Source organism: Urocampus carinirostris, chromosome 3 (assembly GCF_059441175.1).
Source record: "Urocampus carinirostris isolate Australia breed hairy pipefish chromosome 3, RoL_Ucar_1.0, whole genome shotgun sequence".
NCBI classification, from domain to species: domain Eukaryota; kingdom Metazoa; phylum Chordata; class Actinopteri; order Syngnathiformes; family Syngnathidae; genus Urocampus; species Urocampus carinirostris.
In genome coordinates this window covers 35530218-35548774 of record NC_142351.1, presented here as the reverse complement: position 1 = coordinate 35548774, position 18557 = coordinate 35530218, and the positions used below count along the sequence as shown (strand labels likewise).

General features: G+C 38.8%; 1 protein-coding gene across 2 annotated transcripts in view; it reads right to left on the bottom strand.

Moving 5' to 3' along the window:
- Positions 1-258: 258 nt before the first annotated feature.
- LOC148369555 (plexin-A1-like) overlaps positions 259-18557 on the bottom strand; it is a 319574-nt gene continuing 301275 nt past the window's right edge. For both annotated transcript variants that reach the window (XM_088331618.1, XM_088331619.1), the window contains exons 29-33: positions 17629-17819; positions 17288-17457; positions 16007-16219; positions 13141-13291; positions 259-4535 (exon numbers count right to left, since the gene is read on the bottom strand). In XM_088331618.1, the coding sequence (XP_088187744.1) occupies positions 4440-4535; positions 13141-13291; positions 16007-16219; positions 17288-17457; positions 17629-17819 (821 nt within the window). In that variant the 3' untranslated portion in view covers positions 259-4439. The remainder of the gene's footprint in view (positions 4536-13140; positions 13292-16006; positions 16220-17287; positions 17458-17628; positions 17820-18557) is intronic.

Here is an 18557-nt window from a genome sequence, read left to right as displayed (position 1 = left end):
ATCACCCTGGAAAGAACAGCAGACGCTGAAGCCCCCCATATCGTCTTTCAGTGCAGTGATACCCAATCGCCGGGCCACAAACTGACAACTGGCCACAAAGAAAGAAGGTTTAGTCCCCAGAGTATGTTTGGCCTGATTTTGTTTAATCAACACCACAATGGTCACATTGAATGGCATCAAGGTGTTTGTTTTTTAATTAAAGAAAGTGTGGTTTGCATGGTAGGCGCTGTGCCATGCAGATTGCTGTCACATTGGAAAAGAGGATCCTAGCCCATGGAAGAGGATTCAAACCAAATTTCTGCGCTTTAGCAGCGCCTATGTATCGCTAATCAACGTAGAGAATGGTCAACTGCATCTTACTTTATCATGTTACAAAGATAGTAAACAGACTAGTGACAATGGAAAACTTTTGGCAATGGAGGAAATATTAATGATTAAAGTTTGAGGATGCCTGGAATCTCCACAGCGAAAACAACACAAGCAAAGCATGGAAATCACACAACACCAACACAGTTTTTGCAAAGGTTGGTCTATTTGTTGAGGTTTTGTTTTGATCACTTGGCAGCCGGCTTGACATTATATTTTGCGCTAAGCGTTTGCAACAAGTGTGTAAATTAGTGCAAGTCATGTGATGTTCGCGAAATTTAACGAGGAAACCCAAATATTGCAACTCAATGCACAGTGGCGCTTTACGATTATTATTATTGTTGTTTTATTATTAATTTTGTTATTACTGATATTATCCTTGATGCTATTATCGTTGTGTTGCGATGGTGGTGTGCAGCCCTTTAACTCTGTGATAAGGGTCTATGCAAATTAATGTAACTTGATTTGATGTTGCGCCCAGTTTTTGAACGTATCCGTGGTACAAAAAAGGTTGGAGACCACTGCTTTGGTGAGTGGTCTCCTCTTTTTTTCCTGGATTACTTGGTTTGTCACATTCCCATCCAAATTATTGTTTTCAACACAAGCCGCACGGCGGGGCAGTGTTTAGCACGTGTGCAACACAGTTCTGAGGTCATGAGATCGAACCTCCTGTGTGGAGTTTGCATTTTCTCACCGTGCTTGCGTGGGTTTCCTCCGGGCACTCCGGTTTCCTCCCACATTTGAAAAACATGCATGTTAGGGTAATTGGCCTGTCCAAATTGTCCCTAGGTGTGAATGAGCGAGCAAACTGTCTGTCCTTGTGTGCCCTGCGACTGGCTGGCAACCAGGTGTCCCCTGCCCACTGCCCGAAGATAGATGGGATGGGCTCCAGCACCCCCGCGACCCTACTGAGGATAAGCGTTGCAGATAATGGTTAGATGGATGTTTTCAACACCTAACGTTCCAGTGGTTTAAGCTATTTGAACATGTTAAAGGAAGAGAAAAGCAGATGGGTTGAATATTTAGGCTAATGGATTACTTATTTTTTCCCCTTTACAATCATACAAATAACTCTCAGAAATCCAAAATAAAAGGATGTTTAATACCCAAAAGTAACAAAAACAACTAATATTTCTGTTTGGCCAAATTTACAAACAGGATCGTTGGAAACCCTCTAAGATTAATAAAGGAAATCTAAACCAATACCAAGCTGCGATTTAAAAAATGAATGAATCAGTATTTGAAAGCAAATTTCAAAGGTTTGCCCTTTGATCAATGTTCGATGGATTTGCATCTTTTTCTGTGTTCATTCCACAATGCCATTGACATATAAAAGAAGCAGAGAACCGCCTTGAGATGAGAACAGAAATCCATTGCGGCATTTCTATTTCTTTTTAGGTCATTTTAAGAATTGTGCTTCGATCATTTTAGACTCTGGCTTTTTTACGAAAATACCAGAACAAGACGAATTTAGTCTTAATAGAAAGTAAGAGCATTAAAATTGATCAAGATGGGTCAGGACAAAATCTGTCAACAATAAATATAATCATATACAATTTAAAAAGCACATTCACATTTTTAAAAATGAAATTACACCTTTTCTAAGTTTTAAACAAAACATTATATCACATTACAAATGAGAGTGAAGGTCAACCATTCATGTTTTTGACAAAGCAGGACCGTTAATTTATACACTGTTCAGTTTCCAACCTGAGGACCTTCAATCTGAATTTGATTAGAATGTAGGTCTTGCGTTGAGGTGGTTTGGGGATTCAGAGTTGCTTCAGATGACTGAAGCTGAAAGTTACTATTTAGCTAGCAGTGTACGTTAGTCTGAATCAAAACTTTGACTCACAGTAACGTAGTTGTATGAACCATTTACCTATTGAGGTCCATTATAATTGCATTGGTTCATAAAGGGCCCCGTGCACCGTGCCTTCACGTTATCACCATACACCATGTACGATGACAAAGTATAAAAAATTGTTCTTCAGTGTGTGTGTATTTTTTCTCCAGTAAACAATTGCAGGAATCTTATGAGATTGTACAAAGACAAATTGGAATATGAAGCCAGGAACCAATAAACTGATAAACACAATTTAATCAACGGTGTGGATCGGCCTGTGACTTTTAATAATGATATAAACAACCACCAGAAATGATTACTCCTTTTGTGTGCTGTATATATTTGAGCGTACTTCAACCGAATAGTCCAAAATAATAATATTGCATCACAATTAAAAAAACAATGCGGGCAGAGCCTGCAAATGATGAACCGGTGAGCAATGACATTTGAGAAGAGGTACAGTACGTGCTTCTTTTCACACCTGTAATGTTTTATTTTAAACAAACACCCCATAAAGAAATGTATGTATCGATTTGGTCTATCCTGTGGAAGTCACGAATATAATGTTTCCTATTTATTTTCATAATGTGTTTTTTTCAAGCAAGGAACAAAAACCTATGAAATAGTTAGCTGGATTTTGCAAATTCAGTCAGACAATAACTCCGTGAGGCCTCTACACAGACATTAAGCGATGGAAACACTTAACATGGTAAATAGGCCGACAATCGCGTCAATGAGAGCTTGCATTGCACACTCTGTTGGACCCATTTAAATGATAAAGCGATCAAAAGTCATATCATAATTCCCCGAACATAATCACGAAACCTTTCCGGTGTCTGGCCAAGATCAGCAGCAGTCAGTCATTTGCGTCATGAGGTTTAATCTTAAAATAAAAATAAAAAACTCCCTGTACAAGACAAGTCCAAGCAGATTACTAGTCAGGATTTTTGGCACAGAAAAGTGGATGTTGATTCTGGACCTACATTTTGACTCAGATTCTTAGGTAAATGCTAATTGTGGGACAATAACCAATGTTGGAACAGTTCTAATTTCTGTTCTTTGTGCTATATGATCCATCACACTAGACGCATCATATTGTGTGTACCTGGTTTAATTGCTTACTCTTTAATACCCCATTTTTATTATGTTCTCCTCAAAACACCTAAACAGCTTATTTATGTACTCATTGTGTAAAGCAGAACCAATTCTTTAGTTAAAAAAACAGACAGGTTGGGCTTTTGGATGGAAACCTCATGAAATATAGAACACTTGCAATTTATATCTTATATCTGTTTTGCCATGTACCTATTTTTATAAGTCTCACAATCATGACAACATTTTCGAACACAATTTATCTCAAGAAAAGTATTTTTGCACTAAACGACATTCAAAGTAAACCATGGCACATAAGGACTGTTCCTTGTTTTGTTCCACCCTGCACGCTTTCTACTTTAAGATATGAAATCCTGCCAAACCTATTATTTGTACAATAAATGCAAAACACCTCTGTCAATTCAAACACCAAGTTCTTTTCTGTACTCATATAGCTATAAATGTGTTCATATATCATTTTCTATCTTTTGATTTCGCTTGTTGTGCAAATTCAGCAGAAAAACGAGTGGCACAGGACTGAAGGGAAGGAGGCAGGTTGGTGGGGATGGAATCAAAGGCGACAATCAAAAGGAGTTTAAAAACTTCAAAAAAACAGTTTTACTACTGACTCCTTGCAGCTAAGTAAGTAGCTTTTTTTTTCTCAGTGCCAGAGGAAAAGTTACCATCAATAAATGTTTTTCCTCTTCAGCGTCCAGCCTGATGAAGAGTCACAATAGATCTACATGAGTTCCAAAAGGATAATCACAACAAGAAAGTAAGCGCCCAAATCGGGATGAAGTAGCCTGGCTTCTTTTCGTCTTTCAGTTCAAGCCTGTTGTATTTGCACCTGGGTCATGTTCTTGATTGTGTCCGTAGAAGTTGACCACTGACCTGTGCGAGTATCTGATTAACTTGGTCCGTCCAGCCTGGGTTTAAGAACAGTTAAGAAAACGAACAGACCAAAAAAATCGATTCCAGCCTCTGCTGTCTCTTTGTTGAATTTGTGGTTTCCTCTGCTTGTCTTTTGTCACTTGAAACGATGACAGGCGCAGATTACACATGTCCAGGAGCGCAACGCTGAGAGCAGGGAAGGCTTCCTGCTCGATGATCCAAGCCTTGTGGCCTTGTTTAACCCTCAGCTAGCCAATGCCATGGTGTCAATCACCTGCTCCAACTTGCCGCGTAGTCGCTGTCTTCGTGACTGCTCGTCTTTCTGTAACGCCGACAAGATCTGCACCCGGGCCATAAAGAGAGACGGACAAATATGTCAAAGATACCATTATTGGCATTTTTTCATCGTCTTTAGATTTTTTTTTTTTCATAAATTTACAAGGTTGTTAAATAATTTTTCAAATAAAACAGGAAAATGTTCTCAAATGGCAAGACAATACAAGTGTTTTTTAATCTGAATAAAACAAAATTCCTGAAATGAAAACAAAAACCTTGCTAATGAAGTAATTTAGAGGTGATATCAGATATTCACTGTCCAAGAAAAAAAAAAAGTAAAATGTAGTAAATGAGAAAAATCATGTATAAAAATATGGAAAATTGGGCTGAAAGTTTTATTGTTTTTAAATGATACGTTTCTTATTTATGATTAATGTAAATCAACACAATCACTGCCACAGAAATTATTTTCCCATTATCATATAATTTGCTTATTACGTGTAATGTAATTTTTTATTTTTAAAATGTTTGATTTATTTCTCTAGATAGAGAAAACAATAGTTATACTAAAAAAATGTAAGGGTGGATTATCGGGTGGGCAGATTGACCCACATATTGATATCATCAATACTAAGCAAGTATTTGGATTAGATCAATATGACTGTCCTGTGACAGATAGAGTTTTCGCTCCCCCACCAATTTCCTCAAAGTGCCGCTTTTCTGCGCAGAATTGTATTGTTTACACTATTTAAACTCTGACTTAATTTCAAAGTTTGTGCATTAGAAAGTATAGTTGTCATGTTAACATTGTTATTGTAGAGTAAACAAGCCCAGCGCAAAAATGACTTCCACATTCTTTGTTTGGATGGATGGGACGACTGTTTCCTCTTTTTGACAGTTCCCGGACGTATCAATTCACCATGTACCATAACGAAATCTTACAACATCTCATCTCTCATTAGCTGCACCGCTTATCCTCAGTAGGGTCGCGGGGGTGCTCAAGCCCATCCCAGCAATCATCGGGCAGTGGGCAGGGGACACCCTGAACTGGTTGCCAGCCAATCGCAGGGCACACAGGGACAGACAACTCGCTCGCTAGGGACAATTTGGACCGGCCAATCCACCTGAAATGCATGTCCTTGGAATGTGGGAGGAAACCGGAGTGCCCGGAGGAAACCCACGCAAGCATGGGTAGAACATACAAACTCCGCACAGCAAGTCCGGTAGCTGGATTTGAACCCACACAGGAGGTTCCCAAGACCTTAGAACTGTGCCGCACACGCGCTAACCACTGCGCCGCCGTGCTGCCCCCTTACAACATGACGTTTTTAATTTAGATAAAATATCTAAAGCAATGTATAGACAAAATAATGTTATAACCGTACGTAATTATTATGAAAATTTCTCACTTCTTTGTCCGTCTAACAGGTTTAGTAATTTCAAACACCGACACCCGATACTGAGGGATAAGATATCAAAGACCACATCCATAGAGGCATGATCTGGTTGAGCATCACTGGTCCAAGAATTGGCTGAGCGATAGCCATTCTGTTTTCTTCTGCCTGCCTGGCTTGTTCATCTCGCATGTCCAACACGTGGGCCATACGTTGCGACCATTTGGAGCACGAAACACAATCTCCCCACAACAACAAGTAAGTCGACGGCTATAGATTTAACTCCATGTTTGCTGATTCTTGGGAGTGAGCGTTTTTTGCTGTACAAGGAAATCTCCACAAATCGACTAACATTATAGCGGAAACTTTCTTTTGTGCTAGTAACTTCCAGACTTTCAGTGGTCGAAAAGTCCCATAATCTCCGACGCTTCACCCCCTTCTTTTCTTTCATCAAATCTCTATGTTTACAAATTGTGTGTACCATTTCAATGGACAATTGAATTAATTTTCTTGGGATTAGTAATTCATATCAGAATTCAAAGAACTCAAAGTAGAAACGTAATTATTATTATTTTTTTATCAGTCCAGGATATTTTAGCATCCTTCACTGAAAAAAAATATTTAGGGTGGAGCACAAGCAACAACTGGGGGCAAATTCGTTAACTTATTGCAGTAAAGAATACATTCTTTCAATCCTAACGATTTTCAAAATTAAAGCTAAAAAAATCCCTACTTTATATTTGTATGCTCTCTATATTGCCATTATTGTTTGACTCTCTTGACTTTGGTTCCGAAACAGTTGTAGAAATGTTCTTTTTTAACTGTTAAAGTTTGCATTGGAGTTATTTCATAAAAAAGGTAAAACATGTTTAGTGGCTAAGATTTTGGTGCTGTTTTAATACTTATTATAAATAGCATAATTATAATAAAGCAACTGATAGGGGAGGTATGTTTATCAATGACCCTGACAAATCTAAGGAAAAGTTATCGATCAATAGTACCCTGTTATTTACTTGGATTGGATCAACACCACGGTTCCAAGTATGCCTAAATGACTCAGACAAGGGCTATTTCTTTCTTTCTATGCGAAAGCCTGGCTTTCCCTCCCCTTATACTAACATGACTCTACAAACCAAAATATTAAAAATGTCATTTAGTTAGAACACAATTGAATAAGACATCACTACAGGGAGCAGCTTATTTTATCAGCCCAGCAGCTCTATAAAGAGCGACCTCGACAACATAGTAGAGATTTTTTATTTTTTGTTCTAGTCACCGTCTATTCAAATTGGCGAGAATGTAAGTGACATCATGATTTAATTTAATACCCCTAACACTTTTAAAACAAGTAAAACGATCATTGGAATCAGCTGAAGTATTTGGCCAATGAGTAGAAAAATAAAAACATACTTATGGCGAGCTTGCAGAAAAACAAGTTATTAGTAAAAAGTAAATCACGAAATGCCACTAAATTTACAACCACGTTTTGGATAAACCTACCCTAACACTAAGAGTATAGCCAACATCACCCTGAAATGAGCAAATCCTTTATGTATTTCTAATTTAAAGTCACATCAAATGGCCACATTGCAAGTAGCTCTAACAACTTGCTTGATGAATAAGGATAAATTGCGGTGCATATTTGTCATTCCGCATACAGATTCATGTTATTGCGTAGGCGTGCCCTTAAACAAATCTTAACTGGGGCTTTTGCAGCCACCTTCGTCTTGATAATAGACTATAATGAAAGGGAGCGCAAAGCTTGAGTGGAGCCAGCTGCAAGCCGCCAAACAACTACGGTAATACAAGATTTAATAGAGGGATGAAGAGGAAGGAAGGAGATAAAGTTAGAGGATGCAACTTCTTTCACCATAAAACTGGGCAAAAAGATGATGAGGATTTGCAGTATATATAGCTGCCCGTCACGAGCCAAGAGAGGCAAGGAAAAGTCAAATGGTTAAACTTTAGTGACCCGTGGAACAGGAATAAAAATAATAATTATCAGAAAAAGTTGTGAGGGATTTAAAATTAAAATAATTTTAAAAAACAGAAACGCTTTACACTTGCATACCTGTCAATTTATGTTTTTCCTGTACTTTATATTTTTTAGATCATTTCAAATTGCCTACGTCGTCTTAACTGTTTTGTACAAGAATTGTTTTTTTTGTTTTAATTTAAAAAAAAAACATTTTCTGTTTCACCAATCTCGTTTTGCCCATTTCGGCTCTAATCTGGATTGTCTCTGGTAGCAGACGTCATCGTAGATCGCTAATATTTTATTGAATTGTCTTCATTCTCATTGATATTAACATTGTGTAACATTGTACGCAACGGGAGAAGACATGGCACTCTACGGTAAACATGTAATAAAGACTTTAAAGGGAAAAAATAAGATCATAGTCCATCAGGATAAAAAGGCAAAAATACGTATAAAGTAGTGTCCCAGTATTCTACATAGTCTGTCTTGCTGTGAGAGAATAGGTGCGGCATTGTGTCAGTAAAGTTTATTATAGCTTAACTCATTTAGTGCCATAATCTCATCTCATCTCATTAGCTGCACCGCTTATCCTCAGTAGGGTCGCGGAGGTGCTGGAGCCCATCCCAGCAATCATCGGGCAGTGGGCAGGGGACACCCTGAACTGGTTGCCAGCCAATCGCAGGGCACACGGGGACAGACAACTCACTCGCTCATTCACACCTAGGGACAATTTGGACCGGCAAATTCACCTGAAATGCATGTTTTTGGAATGTGGGAGGAAACCGGAGTGCCCGGAGGAAACCCACGCAAGCACGGGGAGAACATACAAACTCCGCACAGGACGTCTGGAGCTGGATTTGAACCCACGCAGGAGGTTCCCATGACATGAACTGTGCCGCACATGCGCTAACCACTGCCCCGCCGTGCTGCCCTAGTGCCATAATGTATACTGGTAAATACGTTTTGAGAAGCATTGTCCCTGAGTACCAAAACGTAAAAATACATTTTTTTCATTTTAGCTTCTTCCATTTTCCAATGACTGCTCCAACAGTGGACCTTTTTTCACCAAGCTGCTTGGCAATTGCTTGGTTTATGGCTACCTTGTTGAGGTGTACAATTTTGTCTCTGGTGTCTTGGACAGCTGCCTTGTTACTAGTTCAAGTCTAACTGAGTGTATGTGGTGGACAGGTAATGACCTCAAACAGCTGCATCTAATTAAGGATGATCCATGGAGTGCAGGTGGACTTATAATGGGCAGACTAACAGGTCTTTTTGGGTCAGAATTTTAGATGATACACAGGTGTTCATATACCTATTTGCAGCTGCATCACACAAAATTCGTCGAAAAAAATCAGGCATTGTGATTCCTGGATTTTTCTTTTAGTTTATTTTTCTCACAGTGGACATGCACCTGTGATGAAAAATTCAGAGCCCTCCATGATTTCTAAGTTTGAGAAATATCAAAAAAGCAGGATGTTCAAATGATTAATTTCTTCACTGTTTGTACACACATATATACATACAGTGCATCCGGAAAGTATTCAAAGCGCTTCACTTTTTCCACATTTTGTTATGTTACAGCCTCATTCCAAATTGTATTAATTTAATCTCTTATCTCAAAATTCTACACAAAATACTCCATTATGACAGTGTGAAAACGTTTTTTTTTGTTTTTTTTTTTGAATTTATTAAAAATAGAAAACTAAGAAATCACATTTACATAAGTATTCACAGCCTTTGCCATGAAGCTCAAAATTGAGCTCAGGTGCATCTTTTTTGCACTGATCATCCTTTAGATCTTTCTAAAGCTTAATTGGAGTCCACCTGCAGTAAATTCAGTTGATTGGACATGATTTGGAAAGGCACACACCTGTCTATATAAGGTCCCACAGTTGAGTGTGCATGTCAGAGCACAAACACCAAGCATGAAGTCAAAAGAACTGTCTGTAGACTTGCGAGACAGGATTGTCTTGAGGCACAAATCTGGTGAAGGATCCAGACAAATTTCTGCTGCTTTGAAGGTCCCAATGAGCACAGTGGCCCACATTATTCGTAAATGGAAGACATTTGGAACCACCAGGACTCTTCCTAGAGCTGGCCAGCCTTCTAAACTGAGCGATCGGGGAAGAAGGGCCTTAGTCAGGTAGGTGACCAAGAACCCGATGGTCACTCTGTCAGAGCTCCAGCGTTCCTCTGTGGAGAGAGGAGAGCCTTCCAGAAGGACAACCATCTCTGCAGCAATCCACCAATCAGGCCTGTATGGTAGAGTGGCCAGACGAAAGCCACTCCTTAGTAAAAAGAACATGGAAGCCCGTCTGGAATTTGCCAAAAAGCACCTGAATGACTCTCAGACCATGAGAAACAAAATTCTCTGGTCTGATGAGACAAAAATTGTACTCTTTGGTGTGAATGCCAGGCGCCATGTTTGGAGGAAACCAGGCACCGCTCATCACCAGGCCAATACCATCCCTACAATGAAGCATGGTGGCAGCATCATGCTGTTGGGATGTTTTTCATCAGCAGGACCTGGCAGACTAGTCAGGATAGAGGGAAAGATGAATGCAGCAATATATAGAGATATCCTGGATGAAAACCTATTCCAAAGCGCTCTTGACCTCAGGCTGGGGCGAAGGTTCATTTTTCAGCAGGACAACGACCCAAAGCACACAGCCAAGATCTTAAAAGATTGGCTTCAGAACCACTCCGTGAATGTCCTGGAGTGTCCAGACTTGAATCCGATCGAACATCTCTGGAGAGATCTGAAAATGGCTGTGCACAAACGTCTCCCATCCAACCTGATTGAGCTTGAGACTTATTGCAAAGAAAAATGGGCAAAACTGCCTAAAGATAGGTGTGCTAAACTTATGGGATCATATTCAAAAAGACTTGAGGCTGTATTTGCTGCAAAAGGTGGATACACAAAGTATTAAGCAAAGGCTGTGAATACTTAAGTAAATGTGATTTCTTAGTTTTCTATTTTTAACAAATTCAAAAAAAGTAAAAAAAAACTTTTTTACATTGTCATAATGGAGTATTTTGTGTAGAATTTTGAGATAAGAGATTAAATTACCGTATTTTCCGCACTATAGGGCGCACCGGGTTATAGGGCGCACCCCCAAAAAATAGTTTTTGGTCCTATATCTTCCATAGATAAGGCGCACCGGATTATAAGGCGCTACAATGGGAACGTGGACAAAACAGACAGATGATTCAGTCAAACCTATTACCCCCTTAACATTCCCAAAGCTTGCAAAGAAGCAAATACGTGTCGTAGACACGTGAGGATGCGGTGTCCGTACGATGTCACTCAAATGCATCGTTTCAAATATAATTCGGAAGGTTAAAGTCTTGGGATTCAAGAGATGCCAACCATTCCTTAGTTTCTATTTTCTTTTTCGCTCGCAACTTTACTGTGCATATGACAATAAACACTTGGAATTGAGTTTAATTCACTCAATTCATCACAGCAACATCAAGATTGTTCTAAAACAAGATACCGGGAAAATATAAAGCCGCATAGCTCACCTAAGTTCTCACGTTCAATAATGATACGCAACCATGGTCTTCTTACAACCGTGAGTGAAGTAAATCCAGGAGAGTAAAATATTTATAAATACAGACTAATTAAACATGTTTCTTTATGGCGTACTTTAGCAAGCTTGCTATTCAGAGTCATCTTTTTCGGCCAATTGCAGGGTTTGTTTTGGCCCTCTAGCCTATCCGAGTCTCCGAATAACTTCAGCCAATAGCGATTGATTTAACTGATGATTGACACATCTTTTTAGTCCAATTGCAGGGTTTGTTTTGGCCCTCTAGCCTATCCGAGGCTTCGAATAACTTCAGCCAATAGCGGTCGATTTAACTGATGATTGACACATCTTTTTCGGCCAATTGCACGGTTTGTTTTGGCCCTCTAGCCTATCCAAGGCTCCGAATAACTTCAGCCAAAAGTGATCGATTCAAATGATGATTGACACATTGGTTAGCTAATGAAACACCGGTATATAAATCCCAGCATACACCGCGGACTACGCCAAGTTCGGGGAAAAATCGAGTCAGCGGCTGTTGCGTAAGTTGCGAGACCTTGCGACTTAATATTGAGCCAAATACGCACCATGCGCACTGTATTTTAAGGCGCATGGTCAGCTTGTGAAAAAAAAATAAGACTTTTAGGTGCGCCTTATAGTGCGGAAAATACGGTAATACAATTTGGAATGAGGCTGTAACATAACAAAATGTGGAAAAAGTGAAGCGCTGTGAATACTTTCCGGATGCACTGTATATACATATATATATGTACACACATATACACATATGTCTATGCCTATAAAGCTACAGATCAAAATTTTCTATAGGCCTTAAACATTGACTCAAAATTGCACTTACCATTTAAGAGAAACGTCTGGCATTGAATGAGTAAATAAGGGGAATTGAAATCCTTAATAAGGGGATCAATTGCCTGAGGTTGACAGGTACAAACAAAACCATATTGATAAAAAGTATTCCCAAACAGATATTTTTTTTCCAGTTAGGCACAGAACATGAAATGTTCTTCACAACAATTATGCAAATATGCTGCCATTAGATTTTCTACTTTTTCCTATTTTTGTTTGCTCCCGGTTGGACCTTGTTTGCTGCCTACTGAGTATTGTTTGGCTGGCTGGTCTGGCGTTAGCGCCGGTTTCGCCCTGTCTGTTAGTTTGTTTATTCCTGGACAGCTTTACGTTGATGTTGCTCTCGATGTTGGTTTCCGGTTAGCCTGGCTGCCTACTCCGTGATTTGGGTCGGCCATCTTGGCGTTTTTCCATCGGGGCTGTGTCCGCCTTTCTTTGATCGGCCCCGGTTAGTTCCCTGTGGGGGGCTCCCTTTGTGTGTGTGTGTTTTTTTTTTTGTTTTTTTTACAGTAAGTTGTCTGCTAGCCCTTTGTTGTCGCCTTTACCTCCGACAAAAGACCAAGGCATTCTCCACAAAAACTACCAGAACTTGGCTTATACCACTCGTAACCTATTTGACTAATTAACACATAAACCAATATGGATTGACGGTGAACCACACATGACATCATAGCTCAGGAAGTCAATGACAAGACTCTTCAAAATGCATTATTTTGAAAAATAATTGTAATCTACCGATGAAATATATATAGATTGTATGCTAAAACTCGTGCACCGTTCCTGAAATTTTGCATGTTTAGGACTTTTAGAATACCCTTAAATGGAGCCTCTACAGAAACTTGAAAAATGAATGCCGTCAAATGAAAATATCGTTTTAAGTTTAGCTAAAAGCTGTGGCCTCACCTCGTCCTTGTATTTAATGATGTAAGAGTAGATCTCGTGTAGTGCAGACATGCTGTTGAACTGGCTGAGGTGCAGGCGGGACTGCTCTGCTAGGTAGGCACTCATGTCCTGATCGCTGATGGCTGGCATACGGGATATATCCGAGTAGTACCTGGGGCACACAAGCAGCATAGTCATGACTGCCATCTGCTAGCTCGGAAGATGAAAGCAGAAGAAGATAAAACTAATGTCATCATTATTAAGTAGATTAATAATGCTTCCAGAGAAAAAGGAAAACCACAGAGCCACATTTGCTCTTGTGGAATAAAATGAAGCTTTCTGATCTAATGTATGTAAGATTAACTCTTTTCATTGCCAAAAGATGTTTTCGATTGACCTTACAAGGTTGAGTAATGTGACGAACATTGTTTAAAGGGACATTGTGTATTACTTATTGCCTCCTACTGGTAGAAAACACATCATTCAATAAAAAAAAAATCTATTGATTTGGACAAAAAGCAATAATACAGGAAGCATCATATAAACAAACATTTTTTACCAAATACTTGCAGGTTTATTAATTGTACATAACATAGCTGACATGATTGTCCACCATCTTGCTGCCAAGGTACCCACAGGACAAAATAAAACTTGGGAAAGGCTGGGTTAAAAAATAAAAGAACAAAATGGTTTAGTTTTGGTCATTTTTAAGTCTCCGCAGTTTGCATTCTTATTCATTGTGCATTGTAGTTGTATTGTTTTCAGTTGCACTACACAATACAGCGACATCCCTTTACATCCTTTAAGTCCCTTTAAATATTTTTCATATTACTGTATTATATCTTTCAGTTACTTTTCTGGCATAATAAACAGTATTACATTTTTTTTCAATAAAGAAAAAACAATACTTGTTGAAATTGGACTGGATTATTTTAAATGGCAGATGGCAAATAATTTTGATATGTATTTTGCTAATTGCTCTTATTTTCATTGTTCTCAAAACAATGTAAAAATACAGTGTGGAGAAAGAAAACGTGTAGAAACAACAGTAATTGTCCATCTGCAAAAAAAGACAAACAGGTATAAACAAAGAAAACACGAACAACACATATTTTAGTAATGACATTTACCTCTATGATAAGATAAATCATAACATATTTTTTAAATACATGTAACCGCATAATTTCTAACCCTAACTTTTTTCAGTGTTATTTGATTGAAGATAATACTAAAGTGTCAGTTTCAGAAAAAATGAGCCCTTATTGTTTAATTAATAAAATAAATAATAAAAAAAAGGAACAAAACAAATTCATTCCCCAACAAAATAAAAACATTTTACTTAGAATTAGGATCATTTTTAAATAGATTTCACGACATAATTTATTTGATTGAAGATGATCAAAGTGGCCGTCTCCTCAGTTTCAGAAAAAAATGTTTAATAAATGAGCCTTAAATAATTTAGATGTCAATTTTCAGTGGACAACATATAGCAAAATAGCTGCATTTTGAGATGGATAAAACGTGAAGATTTTTTATGATCTCATCACAAACATGAAATACTAATCATAATAGCAACTAATGGGAGCATATGTACAGGATGTATTTTTTAAAGATGTAATTTCAAGGTTCTGCTGGTAGTATACTAAATCATGCAAGGACTTGCTCCCTCATGTCTTTTAGATTCAATTTCCCCCTATGTTCCAGTCCGGAGCCTTTGCTCCTAAAATGCTGGTCTACTTGTGATTCCAAGAGCCAAGAAGAGCTCCGCAGGTTCGAGAGCGTTCTCCATTCGGGCCCCGGTACTGTGGAATGCGCTTCCCCCTGAGATTTGATCTGCAACCTCAGTGGAAATGTTTAAATCTAAGCTTAAACCACAATTCGATTCTATAGCATATGAATAACCTATATTTTATGTTGACAATATCTGTGTATTATTTGCCCTCATGTAGGTTTTAAATCAGGGGATGGTGTCATAATAGTCTGTAGTTTGCAAATGTCTTACAATTTCACAAAATTTTATACATCCATCCGCAGTTCCCTACGATAGTTTTATTCAGAGTTGTATTGTACTCAAAAACATCATTTTTACAAATACAAGAGTTCGGAATGACAGCTGCTGGCAGTCTGCAGCGAAATGAATGTGAGCAAAAAATCTTTGTCTGACACACTTTGCCTCTATACCTGAAAAGCCTCGGTTGTTTGTTTATGGTGTTAGAATCACGTTATTTACTTAATAGTGTTTAGCAGTGACTTTTTCCAAATATTACCAGGGCATCAGTCAGTTGGTATGGATCTGCTCAAACAATTTACCCACCAACACAATAGTTCACACCATCATGCCTCAAGTTAAGGACGAAAAAGCCTTGAGAATCTACTTAGAGATAAATAGACTTGCCCATGAACGGCAACTACAGCAAGCATCAGTGGTGCATAACTTATTTGGAGCTGAGTAACATTTTGGCGCTGAATAAAAGATGAAGGGTGAACCAGGGGCTGTTTTCAGTGAGCGGTAAATAATGTCACCGTCTCAACAAATCCTCCTATCAACAGTGTCGTTTCCATCTCTGCTTGATGAGGATGAGAAAAATCTGAAGGAATTGGCCCTTTGCATATTGTATAATAATGAGCTGGGATGCGAGACACTGAATCAAAAAGACATAATAAGGCAGAAATATGTTTAGCATTTATTAGAGGTGATGTTGTTCTCTGAGTTTCAACTACCTGTTTGGACTTTCACAAAAGATTCCATCGGGAATATTTTTCACTTATCCAGCAGCGAGCACGCAACCTTTCAATCAATAGGTAAAATTGCATTTGGTCGCATGATCTTCAAATTATTTTTTACAGCAGCTTTCACACAATGACTGACTGAACCCAGAAAAGGTACCTCTCCACCCAACTCTTATAGTTGGGGATGTCTTTAGCGTAGAGGAGCTTATTGGATGGTGAGTCTTTCCCCAACTTGTGTTCTGACGTTGAACAAGAGTCCATAAAAGTCTGGGCCACCACAGACAGACACGCGTCCGTGATGCTGTTCTTTTGGATGTCAAATACAAATTGTGGGTTCTTGATTACATTCACCCAGAACCTCAGAGGAAGGCTGTGGAAAGTCAGAGCAAAAAAATCATAATTTGAAAGAGATATATACAGTGGTACCTCTTTATACGGCACCTCCAAACATGAGACACGTTCAATATGTGAAAATCCTGCTCAGCCTAAGACATAAAATCCTGGTCACAAACATTCCTACAGCCTAGCACTAGAGACCTCACACTGCACACTGGTTGTGACCTCTCACCACCAGCATCAGCTTGTATTTTTTTTTAATTTGTAAGTTCATTAAAAGTTACAATAACTTGAATTTTACGTGAACAGTAAATGGTATCATCTCTCGTCTCTCGATCTCATACTTGTCAAACTCAGCCAGTTGCTCCCTGTAAAAATGGTTGCAATTCGCCTTATTAAGTGACAATAAACCTTATAAACACAACACAGCACCTATATACTCACAGTGAGATAGACTTTGCGGGATACTGCAACACTAATAGCGATATATGCTGATGTTGTAATCTGCTACCAGTGAGAGACGATCCACATTATAGCCCAAATGGGCAAGACAAGATCGGTCAAACAAAAAAAATGAGTTTTTAAAACAATATGTGTATGTATATGTACTGAACCAAAAATGTTATACAGTTTTATTACTTTTAAATGTTCAAAAACCGATCAGTTGATAGGTATGCAATCTCTGTCACACCTCCTGCAAACTCCTCCTCCTCCCAACAATCCTTCGCTTCATGCACACACCTTCATTATGGCGACTGTCTTCATGGTAAGTCCTCATATTAAACTCACATTTTTTTCATTATTATCATCTTATCTAACTTATTATTTGAATGTGTTGTTAGTGATCATGAAGAGGTGTTTTATAGCTATTTAGGATTCTCTTAGATGCTTTTGGGAGGACGGGAACGGACCAATCTGTTTTTAATTATTTCCTATTGGGAAAATTCACTGGTCACACAAGCACAATTCTGAAACAAATTGAGTTTGAATGAAGACGCACCACTGTACAAGACTTAGCAAAACTGAAGCCACTTTCTTAGTCTGATAAGTGTTGAATAAAAACAAAAAGATGCTGTTTTTTTAACAAGAAAAAAATCTTTACCAGTTGCTCTTCCAGGTGTGCCTCACATCATAGTCTGTAATACAGTGTTTGTCTGCCTGCTCATCTAGGAAGTCAAACATGTACTTAATGGCCAGCGGCAAGGCACTGCCTCTGTGGGCCGTGCTGAAGATGGTCTCAAAAAGGTCATCCACAAACTTTTGTAATGTGCCCTAGATAGAAAGAAAGTAATTTATTCTAAGAACAGAGTATGAGATACGATCAGCCAAGAGTTTGCATAACAGGTTTATTCAAATTCCATGGATTAAGCTCATGCCATGTACTTTTGGGACTTAAAATTCCCAGTTGTGTAAAACTTCCTACTTTGCGTTGCTGTTTCTTACTTTTGTAGCCAAGAGTCTGGTCAGGTAGATCTCAGACACCATCTTGCTGCCCCTGTCACCCTCCCTTTGGTCTGAATGGTCGTGGTTCTTCACCAGATGCCACAGTTTAGTTCCACTTTCCAGGTCAGGGGTGATCATTGGCGTTCGGGATCGTAGGCTGTCAGGACTACTTGCTGTTCTCAGCATGCTCTCTAGAACCACAAACATATGAAACAAAGGGCATCAGGGACCTTCCATTTTTTCCACTTGTTTTTGTACTTCCCACTTCATGCATAGAGGTTTTGAAGGGAATAGATGGCAATTCCCTAATGGGTACCTTGAACTCCACTCTAAAAAGCACAGTGGTTTCGTTTCATCTTTTTTTAGTAGGTACTCTCCCTGCCTCATTGTTTGTATCTGTGTGTGTTTTATTATTCATGGTGAGGGTGTCAAAGTTGATTAGCGCTACACAAGGAGATGCGTATCTGCGACTGCTCTCTTAAGAAAGATAGTGAGGGGGAAATAAACTGAAAGTCGAGATGCATAGAGGAATAGATGCCGATCCATGGAGGATGACGCTGATCCGCTATCTTGAAAATAAAATGGAACAATGCTCACGCTGGAGATGAGAGTGAAATGTCTGTAAGCGGGGTAGGGAAGGTGGGGTGAAAGAGTTAGTTATGGTAAGGTAAAAGAAGATGAATCATACAAGAAGATTGTCAATTTTAATCACTTAAGATCATCTCGAGAGCCGTAGAAAACGTTTGTCATCGGCCAGGAGTGGCCCGCGGGCCTTGACTTTGACATATGTGGGCTACAGAATCTGCTATTAGTGTTTTGAATAAGCAATTGATAAGAATGGACTGTCATGAAATTGGGGCAAAGTTGAGTTGACAACATACTTCATTTAGTAAAAAAATATGTTGCAGAAACACATTTATAAAGTTAGG